This window comes from Pelecanus crispus, chromosome 22 (assembly GCF_030463565.1).
Source record: "Pelecanus crispus isolate bPelCri1 chromosome 22, bPelCri1.pri, whole genome shotgun sequence".
Classification (NCBI taxonomy): Eukaryota; Metazoa; Chordata; class Aves; order Pelecaniformes; family Pelecanidae; genus Pelecanus; species Pelecanus crispus.
In genome coordinates this window covers 3,197,609-3,209,760 of record NC_134664.1, presented here as the reverse complement: position 1 = coordinate 3,209,760, position 12,152 = coordinate 3,197,609, and the positions used below count along the sequence as shown (strand labels likewise).

The window sequence follows — 12,152 nt, the reverse complement described above, 5'->3', positions numbered from 1 at the left end:
CCGGGGTCACCCCCCGGCTCCCGCCAACCCCAAACCGGCCCCCCGGCTCCCCCCATGGGGCAGGACCCCCCTCAGCCCTGCCCGCGGCCGGATCCACCCCGCACCCGGATGCAGACAGGGACGCGGGACGGGGACACGGGATGGGGACGTGAGATGGGGACATGGGATGGGGACACGGGACAGGGACACGGGACGGGGACACGGGACAGGGACACGGGATGGGGACATGGGATGTGGGACGGGGACACGGGACAGGGACACAGAACGGGGACACGGGATGGGGACATGGGACAGAGACACGGGACGGGGATGCGAGATGGGGACACGGGACAGGGACATGGGATGGGGACGTGAGATGGGGACATGGGACAAGGACATGGGATGGGGACATGGGATGGGGACACGGGACGGGGACATGGGACCAGGACACGGGACAGGGATGTGGGACGGGGACACAGGACAGGGACATGGGACAGGGACATGGGACAGGGATGTGAGATGGGGACACGGGACAGGGACATGGGACAGGGACATGGGACAGGGATGTGAGATGGGGACACGGGACAGGGACACGGGACAGGGACATGGGACAGGGATGTGAGATGGGGACACGGGACAGGGACATGGGACGGGGACACGGGATGAGGACACAGGACAGGGATGTAAGATGGGGACACGGGATGGGGACATGGGACCGGGACACGGGACAGGGATGTGAGATGGGGACACAGGACAGGGACATGGGACAGGGATGTGAGATGGGGACACGGGACAGGGACACGGGACAGGGACATGGGACGGGGACACGGGATGAGGACACAGGACAGGGATGTAAGATGGGGACACGGGACGGGGACATGGGACGGGGACACGGGATGGGGACACGGGATGAGGACACGGGACAGGGATGTGAGATGGGGACACGGGACGGGGACATGGGATAGGGACACGGGATGGGGACATGGGACAGGGACACAGGATGGGGACACGGGACAGGGACATGGGACAGGGATGTGAGATGGGAACGCAGGATGGGGACACGGGACGGGGACGTGAGATGGGGACACGGGACAGGGACATGGGACGGGGACACGGGATGGGGACACGGGACGGGGATGCGAGATGGGGACACGGGACAGGGACACGGGACGGGGACACGTGGCTTTTCCAGTTTAATGGCTGGGGGCGGTGGGCGGGCGCCAAGCCTGCCCTCACTCCTCCATCCGCAGGATCCGCAGCAGCATGGCGTGGACCCCCTCATCCATGAACCCCTGCGGGAGGAAGGCTTTGCCGTGGGGCCAGACCCGACCCCCCGGCCGGGACCCGCATTCCGTGCCGGGCTCCGAATTGGGATTTTTTTTCCGCCATTGCAGCCAACACTGCGTCGCGTGTCCCCCCCCCCAACGTCACCCCGGAGCGAGGGGGCCGCGGGGTCCCACCTGGGCAGCGTTGAGCAGGTGGGTCCTGTAGACCGCCACGACGTCCCGGTGGTTTTTCTGCTGGACCTGGGGAGGGGAAGAGGAAGGTGAGGGTGATGAAGAGGGCGCCGGGGTGATGAAGAAGGTGCCGGGGTGCCGGCGGGCACCCGTGGGTGCTGGCACCCACCTCCAGCTGGAGCTGGAGCCGGGCGCTCTGGCTGCGCAGCCCCAGCACCTCCGCCGACAGCTTCTCCGTCTCTGCCAGCAGCTTCTTCATCTGCGGGCGGGCGTAGGGGGGCAAATTTGGGGTGCTGCTGGGCACCTGTTGTCCCTTTGCTGCCCGTCTGTGTCCCCCTCCCACCCCAAATTTGGCTGGGAGCTGGGCTCGGGGGAGAAGGTCCCCAGGGGTCCCCGGCAGCCCCCGGCCCCCCAAACCTGGCTCCCTGGGGGCGTGGGGCTGGTGAATGGCGGGGGCAGGGCGGGGGGACGGGGACGGGGATGGGACAGTGATGGGGATGGGGATGGGGACAGCAACGGGAAGAGGATGGTGATGGGGACAGCGATGGGGATGGCGATGGGAAGGGGACGGTGATGGGGACAGTGATGGGAATGGGACAGTCATGGGAAGGGGACAGTGATGAGAAGGGGAGTGATGGGAAGGGGGACAGCAATGGGAAAGGGGAACGGTGATGGGGACAGCGATGGGAAGGGGGACGGTGATGGGAAGGGGATGGTGATGGGACAGCGATGGGAAGGGGACGGTGATGGGAAGGGGACGGTGATGGGACAGCGATGGGAAGGGGACGGTGATGGGGACAGTGATGGGGACGGCGATGGGAAGGGGACGGTGATGGGGACAGTGATGGGAATGGGACAGTCATGGGAAGGGGACAGTGATGAGAAGGGGACAGTGATGGGAAGGGGGACAGCAATGGGAAAGGGGAACGGTGATGGGGACAGCGATGGGAAGGGGGACGGTGATGGGAAGGGGATGGTGATGGGGACAGCGATGGGGACGGTGATGGGAAGGGGGATGGTGATGGGACAGCGATGGGAAGGGGACGGTGATGGGAAGGGGACGGTGATGGGGACAGTGATGGCGACGGCGATGGGAAGGGGATGGCGATGGGAAGGGGGATGGTGATGGGAAGGGGATGGCGATGGGAAGGGGATGGCGATGGGAATGGGACAGTGATGGGAAGGGGGATGGTGATGGGGACAGTGATGGGGACGGCGATGGGAAGGGGACGGTGATGAGAAGGGGGATGGTGATGGGAAGGGGATGGCGATGGGAAGGGGATGGCGATGGGGACAGCAATGGGGACGGCAATGGGAAGGGGATGGCGATGGGAAGGGGACGGTGATGGGGATGGCGATGGGGACGGTGATGGGAAGGGGACGGTGATGGGAAGGGGGATGGTGATGGGGATGGCGATGGGGACAGTGATGGGAAGTGGGACGGTGATGGGGACGGCGATGGGGACGGCAATGGGGACGGTGATGGGAAGGGGGACAGCGACGGGAAGGGGGACAGCGATGGGAAGGGGCCCCCATCCCCCAGCCCGCGTCCCCGGCCCCCCAGCCCCTACCTTGCCCTCCTTGTCCCGGCAGGCCCTGGCCGACTCGGCCGCCCTGGCCCGCAGGCTCCCCGCGCTCCGCTCCAGCCCCTCCGCCTTCTCCCGCAGCTCCCGCGCCTCCCGCTCCCGCTCGGCCGCCCGGGCCACCGCCGCCTCCTTCGCCTGCCTCTCCGCCGCCGCCGCCGCCCGCCAGCGCTCGGCCTCGGCCCCCGCGAGCTCCCGGCCGCGCAGGGCGGCGGCGGTGCCGGCGAGCTGCTCCAGCAGCCGCGGCACGCGGGGCCCCGGCGACGTCCCCAGCTCCTCGCCCAGTTCGCCCAGCGCATCCTCCAGCTCGCCCAGCAGCCCGGCCCCGCCGTCGCCGTCGCCCTCCATCTCGGCGACGAGTTGCAAGGCCTCGTGCTGCGAGGCCACCAGCCCGTCCAGCTTACGGTGCAGCTCCTGCAGGATGCCGGCGCCGGCACCGGCGTCGCCGGCCGCCTCCCGCGCCCTCTCGCCCACCCCGTCCCGCAGCGCCGCCAGCTCCCGCCGCTGCCCCGCCAGCTTCCGCCGCAACCTCGACGCCTCCTCCCGCTCGGCTGCCAGCGCCCGAGCCAGGGCGGCCGTTCCGGAATTTTCCGTCAGCGGTTTGGCGGCGGGGTCCTGCTCCCGCAGCGCCCGCAGCTCCTCCTGCAGCCGCTCCCGCTCGCGCCCCAGCCGGGCCAGCTCGCCCAGGAGCATCCCGTTGCTCTCCTTCAGCTCCAGCATCTCCTTCTCCAAGCTCCCGCTCTCCCTCAGCGGCTCCGCTCGGCTCTTCCCGCCCGGAGCCGGCTCCGTGCCGTTCACCGGGCACTGGCAAGATGCCGTCCCAGTGAGCGGCCGCACCGGCTCCCGCTGGAGTTTTTCCAGGAGGGCGCGGGATCCTTCGAGCATCTTGGCGTGGGTCTCGTCGCCGCGGGTCAGCGCCTGCTCCAGCCCCACCACCATCTTCTCCCAAGCTGCCAGGCTTTTCCGGACGGCGTCGGCCGACACCACCTCGTAGTGGAGTTTGCTCCGCAGGGCTTCCTCCACCTCCTTCCGCAGCCCCTTGCTCCGCGTGAAGGCGCTGGCCTTCGCCGCCTGCATTTTGGCACACTCGTCCCCCAGCCAGGTCAGGAACGGGACCAGCGCCGGCGCTCCGTCATCACCGCCGAGCCGTGCCGCGGCTGGCCGTCCTTCATCCCCCTCCTCCTTGGCCAGCATCTTCTTCCTCAGCTCCCCCACGTGCTGGGCCAAGAGGGCCAGGCAGGTGCCATCCTCATCCTCGGCCCCATCCCCGGCTTCGCAGCCAGGCAGGAGCCGCGCCAGCTCCCGCACCCGCTGCCGGATGCCGGCGGCGGCGGCCGCCAGCCGCTGGCATTCCTGCGCCTTCCTCGCCAGCTGCTCCTGCAGCCGCTGCACCTGCCGGGCACCGCACCCGTCCCGCTCCTCTTCATCCTCCTCATCCTCCTCCTCCTCGCTGGCGCTGCCCGGCGGCCCCTCTCCCCGGCTTCCCGCCTGCGGCGTGGGCTCCCTGGCACAGCCGGTGCCGTTCTCTGCCGGGAGGAAAAGAAGAAAACAAGGAAATCGCCTTTTTTCCTTTTTTTCTCCGAAAATAAGCGGCCGGGCGGGTGACGGGGGCGGGGGGGTCACCTCTCCTCCCGCCACGGGCACCGCGCAGCAGCCGCCGGAGCGCGCGGCTGGGGGTCTGTCCCGCGTAGCGCCGGCGGTCCTCGTCCCCCATGGTCGCCCCGTGGCTCAGCAGCAGCTCGGCCGACTCCAGGCTGCCGTGCTCGCAGGCCAGCATCAGGGCGGTCCTGCGGGGACGGTGGCACGGTGCGTGGTGACACGGTGGCACAATGGCATGATGGAACTGGCACGGTGGCACAGTGCATGGTGGCACGGTGGCATGGTGGAACTGGCACGGTGGCACGATGGCACAGTGGCACAGGGCATGGTGGCATGGTGGAACTGGCACGGTGGCACGGTGGCACTGGCATGGTGGCACAGTGGCACAGTGCATGGTGGCATGATGGCATGATGGAAATGGCATGGTGGCATGGTGGAACTGGCATGGAACTGGCATGGTGGCACGATGGCATGATGGCACAGTGCATGGTGGCATGGTGGCACTGGCATGGTGGCACAATGGCACAGTGGCACAATGCATGGTGGCATGGTGGAACTGGCACGGTGGCACAGTGGCATGGTGACACGATGGCACGGTGCATGGTGGAATTGGCATGGTGGCACGATGGCACAGTGGCACAATGCATGGTGGCATGGTGGAATTGGCATGGTGGCACGATGGCACAGTGGCACAGTGCATGGTGGCATGGTGGAACTGGCACGGTGGCACAGTGGCATGGTGACACGATGGCATGGTGCATGGTGGAATTGGCATGGTGGCACGATGGCACAGTGGCACAGTGCATGGTGGCATGGTGGAACTGGCACAGCGGCACGATGGCATGGTGGCACAGTGGCTTGATGGCATGGTGGCACGATGGCGTGGAACTGGCATGGTGGCATGGTAGCACAGTGGCACAAGGGCTTGATGGCACAGTGGCTTGGTGGCATGGTGGCATGGAACCGGCACGGTGGCACGGGCCCCTCCCCACCCCTTTCCCCCCTCCCTGGGGACGCTCCCGCAGCCGTGGCTTTCCACGGACACCTGGATCCCTTGGGGCCAGGGGACAGCGGCGGGGCCGTCCTTGCCCAGGGCATCACCAGTGTCCCCAAAATTGTCCCCCAGGCGTCCCCGCGCCCACTCACTTCTTGTCCTTGTCGGCCAGGTTGGGATCGGCCCCTCTCTGCAGGAGCTGGGCGCAGATGGCCGCGTGGTTGCCCCGCGCCGCCAGCATCAGGGGGGTCTGCCCGTGCTGGGGGACGGGCCGGGGTGGGGGGGGACACACGGAGGCAGCCGTCAGCCCCCGCCGTCCCCCGCCACCCCCCGCCGCCGCCGCCGCTCCCCGCTCACCGCCTCGGTGACGTCCAGGGGGGCCTCGTGGTCGCAGAGCAGCAGCACGCTGGAGGCGCAGCCCGAGGAGGCTGCGGAGGGGCCGCGTCAGCGCGGGGGGTCGGCTGCCTTGGGGGGGGGCCGGGGGGGCCCCCCGTAACAGCCTTTGGGCCCCCCCCCCCAAATCCCCGGCGCTCACCAGCCCAGTGCAGGGGGGTCCGGTTCTGTGCATCCACGTGGCCCTCGTTGGCGCCGTACTGGGGGGCAGCGGGCGTGGGGCCTGCCCGGGCGGGGGACGGGACCCCGCGGCCCACCCCGGCCCACCCCGGCCCGGTGCCCACCCTCGTCCTCAGCCCGGCCTTGTCCCCGTCCCTGTCCCCAACCCCGTCCCCAGCGCCATCCTCATCCCCTTCTGCAGCCCCATCCCCATCCCTGTCCCCATCCCCATCCTCCCTGTCCCCACCCCTGTCCCCACCCCTGTCTTTGTCCCCATCCCTGTCCCCATCCCCAGCGCCATCCTCATCCCCCTCTGCAGCCCCATCCCCATCCCTGTCCCCGTCCCCATCCATGTCCTTGTCCCCATCCCTGTCCTCATCCCTGTCCCCATCCCTGTCCCCATCCCTGTCCTTGTCCCCATCCCCAGCGCCATCCTCATCCCCCTCTGCAGCCCCATCCCCATCCCTGTCCCTGTCCCCATCCCTGTCCTTGTCCCTATCCCTGTCCCCATCCCTGTCCCCATCCCTGTCCTTGTCCCTATCCCTGTCCTCATCCCTGTCCCCATCCCTGTCCCCAACCCCGTCCCCATCCCCGTCCCCTCTTCCTGGGGACACGGCCCTGGACCCCCTGTCCCCATCCCCGTCCCCATCCCTGTCCCCATCCCCATCCCTGTCCCCTCTCCCTGGGGACACGGCCCTGGACCCCCTGTCCCCGTCCCTGTCCCCATCCCTGTCCCCATCCCCATCCCCATCCCTGTCCCCTCTCCCTGGGGACACGGCCCTGGACCCCTGTCCCCATCCCTGTCCCCATCCCTGTCTCCATCCCCATCCCCGTCCCCTCTCCCTGGGGACGTGGCCCTGGACCCCCTGTCCCCATCCCCGTCCCCATCCCTGTCCCCATCCCCGTCCCCTCTCCCTGGGGACACGGCCCTGGACCCCCTGTCCCCGTCCCTGTCCCCATCCCTGTCTCCATCCCCATCCCCATCCCCTCTCCCTGGGGACGTGGCCCTGGACCCCCCGTCCCCGTCCCCGTACCTGCAGCAGGACCTTGACGCACTGGGGCTGGCAGGCGATGGTGGCCAGATGCAGCGCGGTGCTGCCTGCGAGAGACCTGGGGGCTGGGCACCGGCAGCCGACGGGGACCCCGGGGACCCCCCCAGGGGACCCCAGGGACCCCCCAGGGAACCCCTCGCCCTGGGGACATCTTGCCCCGGCACGGCAGGACGGGGCGCTCCCCGCCGGGTGCCTTGGGGTGCGGGGCTGTGCTGTGCTCACACCCTTCGCCGTCACCCGGAGGGGACACGGGGACGGGACCCCATAGCCGTGCGTCCCCCCCGCCGTGCCGGGGAGCGTCTCCAGCGGCGTCCCCCCGCTTACCGTCATCGTTCTTCTCGTTCACGGGGGCCCCGCGGGCCAGCAGCAGCGTCAGGCACTCGGTGAGGCCCTTGGATGCGGCCAGGTGGAAGCTGGAGGAGGGCGAGAGGCGGCTGCCACCCCCGTCCCCAATCCGTCCCCCCAGGGACCCCCGCGCGTGGCCACGTCCCCCCCCCGCCCCACGTACGCCGATTGCCCCATGGCGTTGAGCTTGGCGGGCCGGGCCGTTTTGCGGGAGGCGAGGGCGGCCACCCTGCCCACGTCGCCCTTCTCCACCGCTTCCAGAAGCTTCTGGTCCTGCTTGTTCCAGCTCTCGACCTGGGGAGGGGGCGGCGAGCGGCTGCGGGGGGGCTGCAAGGACCGGGCCCCCCCCGCCCCGCAGCGAGGGGAAACTGAGGCACGGGTTGTCCGTGCGGAAAGGCCACGGCAGAGGCAGCGCTTTGGGGCTGACCCCGCTTTTGGGGCGTGCGTGGCGCCCCCCTCCCCCCCTTGCGAGCGCCCGCCTGCGCAGCAGCGCGGAGCCGTGCCTCAGTTTCCCCACTTGTCGGGGCGCCGGAGACCCCCGAGCGCCCGCCGAGCCCTGCCCCGGGCGCCGGCGTGGAAGGCGCGGCGAGGCAGGCGAGCGTGTCCCTGCCTGCGCCTGCCCGGCTGGTTTGTTGGGCCACCGTGCCGCGCCGTGCCGTGCCACGCCGTGCCGTGCCACGCCGTGCCGTGCCGTGGGGCGTGGGTGGGCACCGGGGCCGAGCGCCGGCAGCGGGGGCCAAGGCCAGGAGGCGAGCGCTGGGGCCGGGATTGCCGCCGGGATTGCAGCCAGAATCGGGATTGGGATTGCAGCTGGGATTGCTACCAGGATTGCAGCCGGCATTGGGGCTGGAATCAGGATTGGGATTGCAGCTGGGATTGGGGCCGGGATTGCAGCCGGCATTGGGGCTGGAATCAGGATTGCAGCCGGCATCGGGGCTGGGATTGGGGCCGGGATTGCAGCCGGCATTGGAGCTGGAATCGGGATTGGGATTGGGGCCGGGATTGCAGCCGGCATTGGGGCTGGAATCGGGATTGCAGCCGGCATCGGGGCTGGGATTGGGGCCGGGATTGCAGCCGGCATTGGAGCTGGAATCGGGATTGGGATTGGGGCCGGGATTGCAGCCGGCATTGGGGCTGGAATCGGGATTGCAGCCGGCATTGGAGCTGGAATCGGGATTGGGATTGGGGCTGGGATTGCAGCCAGCATTGGAGCTGGAATCGGGATTGGGATTGAGGCTGGGGTTGGGGCCGGGACTGGGGCCGGGATTGCCACCAGGATTGCAGCCAGCATCAGAGCTGGAATGCCAGCATTGGGGCTGGGACTGGGGCCAGGATTGCAGCCGGCATCGGAGCCGGCATCGGGGCTGGGATCGGGGCCGGCATTGGGGCTGGGACTGGGGTCAGGATTGCAGCTGGCATCAGGGCGAGGATTGGGGCCAGGATTGCAGCCGGCATCGGGGCCAGGATTGGGGCTGGGATTGGAGCTGGCATCGGGGCTGGGATTGGGATTGCAGCCGGCATCAGGGCTGGGACTGGGCTCAGGATCGCAGCCGGCATTGGAGCCAGAATCGGGGCCAGGATTGGGGCTGGGATTGCAGCCGGTGGTGGGGCTGGGACTGGGGCCAGGATCGCAGCCGGCATCGGGGCCAGGATTGGGGCTGGGATTGCAGCCAGCACCGGGGCTGGGATTGCAGCTGGCATCGGGGTGGGATTGCAGCTGGCATCGGGGTGGGATTGCAGCCAGCACCGGGGCTGGGATTGCAGCTGGCATCGGGGTGGGATTGCAGCCGGCATCGGGGCCGGGATGGGGGCTGGAATTGGGGCCAGGGTTGCAGCCGGCATCAGGTCGGGATCGCAGCCGGCATCGGGGCTGGGATTGCAGCCGGCATGGGGGCAGGACCGGCGCTGAGCACCACGCCGGCTGCGGTTCAGGACGGGTGGGCACACGGGGCCGGCTGGCAGCAGTGGGGCCGGAGCATCCCCTCACCCCAAACGTGACCGCAGCCCCCGCCAGCCCCTCCGGGCACGGCGGCAGCACCCATGGGTGCACGCAGGGCACCGAGGCACCCGCAGGGGTGGGGAGGGAGCCCCCAGCGCGGGGACAGGGGCACGGGGGGGGGTGGCTGGGACTCACCGCCACCTGCGAGCTGGAGCAGGAGAACATTCGCTTCATGGCAGCGCAGGGGGGGGGTCCCCGGGACCCCCTACCCCCCGCCGGGCCGGGGCGGGTGCGGGTGCCGTGAGCGTCGGAGGCGTGTGGGTGCGGGCGCCTTGGGTGCGCGTCCTCCGCCCCGTCGCCTCTCCACGCCCGGGGCTGGCTCGCACCCAGCCTGGGCTTGTCCCGTCACCTCCCCGGGGACCTCCCGCTCGCCGTCTTCCCCGTGAGAGCTGGGAAACCAGGCCCTGCCACCCCCCCCCCACCCCTGGGCACCCCAAGCCACAGGCGCCCAGCACCCTGAGAGCAGCCTGCTGAGGACGGACGCGCTCAGCTCACCCCCGAGGGGACAAGGTAAGGGGGGGGGGGGCGTGGGACAGGTTGCGGGGGGCTGAGACCCGACGTGCTCGCTGCACAGCTGAGACCTGGCGCACTCGCCACATGGCTGAGACCCGAGGTGCTCCGTGCACGGCTGAGACCCGACGCACTCAGTGCACAGCTGAGACCCGGCGCGCTCGGTGCACCGCTGAGACCCGGCGCGCTCGGTGCACGGCTGAGACCCGACACGCTCGGTGCACCGCTGAGACCCGGCACGCTCGGTGCACCGCTGAGACCCAGCGTGCTCAATGCATGGCTGAGACCTGACACACTCGGTGCACCGCTGAGACCCGGCGCGCTCAGTGCACGGCTGAGACCCGACACGCTCGGTGCACCGCTGAGACCCGGCACGCTCGGTGCACGGCTGAGACCCGGTGCGCTCAGTGCACGGCTGAGACCCGGCGCACTCGGTGCATCGCTGAGACCCAGCGTGCTCAATGCATGGCTGAGACCTGACACACTCAGTGCACGGCTGAGACCCGACGCGCTCAGTGCACGGCTGAGACCCGGCACGCTCGGTGCACCGCTGAGACCCGACATGCTCGGTGCACGGCTGAGACCCGGTGCGCTCAGTGCACGGCTGAGACCCGGTGCGCTCGGTGCATCGCTGAGACCCAGCGTGCTCAATGCATGGCTGAGACCTGACACACTCGGTGCACGGCTGAGACCCAGCGCGCTCAGTGCACGGCTGAGACCCGGCGCGCTCGGTGCATCGCTGAGACCCAGCGTGCTCAATGCATGGCTGAGACCTGACACACTCGGTGCACCGCTGAGACCCGGCGCGCTCAGTGCATGGCTGAGACCCGACACGCTCGGTGCACCGCTGAGACCCGGCACGCTCGGTGCACGGCTGAGACCCGGTGCGCTCAGTGCACGGCTGAGACCCGGTGCGCTCGGTGCATCGCTGAGACCCAGCGTGCTCAATGCATGGCTGAGACCTGACACACTCGGTGCACCGCTGAGACCCGGCGCGCTCAGTGCACGGCTGAGACCCGACACGCTCGGTGCACCGCTGAGACCCGGCACGCTCGGTGCACGGCTGAGACCCGGTGCGCTCAGTGCACGGCTGAGACCCGGTGCGCTCGGTGCATCGCTGAGACCCAGCGTGCTCAATGCACGGCTGAGACCTGACACACTCGGTGCACCGCTGAGACCCGGCGCGCTCAGTGCACCGCTGAGACCTGGCGCGCTCGCTGCACGGCTGAGACCCGGCGCGCTCAGTGCACGGCTGAGACCCGATGCGCTCAATGCATGGCTGAGACCTGACACACTCGGTGCACCGCTGAGACCCGGCGCGCTCAGTGCACCGCTGAGACCTGGCGCGCTCGCTGCACGGCTGAGACCCGGCGCGCTCGGTGCACGGCTGAGACCCGATGCGCTCAATGCATGGCTGAGACCTGACACACTTGGTGCACGGCTGAGACCCGGCGCGCTCAGTGCACCGCTGAGACCCGGCGCGCTCGCTGCACGGCTGAGACCCGGCGCGCTCAGTGCACGGCTGAGACCCGGTGCGCTCGGTGCATCGCTGAGACCCAGCGTGCTCAATGCACGGCTGAGACCTGACACACTCGGTGCACCGCTGAGACCCGGCGCGCTCAGTGCACCGCTGAGACCTGGCGCGCTCGCTGCACGGCTGAGACCCGGCGCGCTCAGTGCACGGCTGAGACCCGATGCGCTCAATGCATGGCTGAGACCTGACACACTTGGTGCACGGCTGAGACCCGGCGCGCTCAGTGCACCGCTGAGACCCGGCGCGCTCGCTGCACGCCGCGGCACCCCGCTCCTCCCGCTTCGTGTCCCCGCCGTCCCCACCCCGGGGGTCCGGATCCGGCCCTGCCCACAGCCCACCCCCTCCCAGCCACGCTCTGTGCCCCCCCCCCCCCCCGCACAATTTGGGTCCAAACCGGTCTTTTTAATTATTTTCCAATTTTTTTTTTTTTTAATTTTTTTTTTAAACAGTGAAACTAAGGGGGACCAACCAGCCGGTTCCTTCAAACCACCGGTCCCAGCCCCCCCAAACCCAGGGTGGGGGCCGAGCTTTGGTAGAGAGGGGCTCAC

At 69.4% G+C, this 12,152-nt stretch overlaps 1 protein-coding gene across 1 annotated transcript; it reads right to left on the bottom strand.

Annotated features, from left to right (window-relative positions):
• Positions 1-1,211: 1,211 nt before the first annotated feature.
• Positions 1,212-9,332, bottom strand: ANKRD35 (ankyrin repeat domain 35). The gene is given in 14 exon segments (XM_075724607.1): positions 1,212-1,271; positions 1,440-1,505; positions 1,606-1,695; positions 3,008-4,545; positions 4,643-4,806; positions 5,765-5,871; positions 5,970-6,040; positions 6,148-6,205; positions 7,199-7,263; positions 7,541-7,629; positions 7,725-7,900; positions 7,902-8,225; positions 8,227-8,773; positions 8,851-9,332. Coding segments are annotated over 14 exon segments (3,837 nt in total).
• Positions 9,333-12,152: the final 2,820 nt, after the last annotated feature.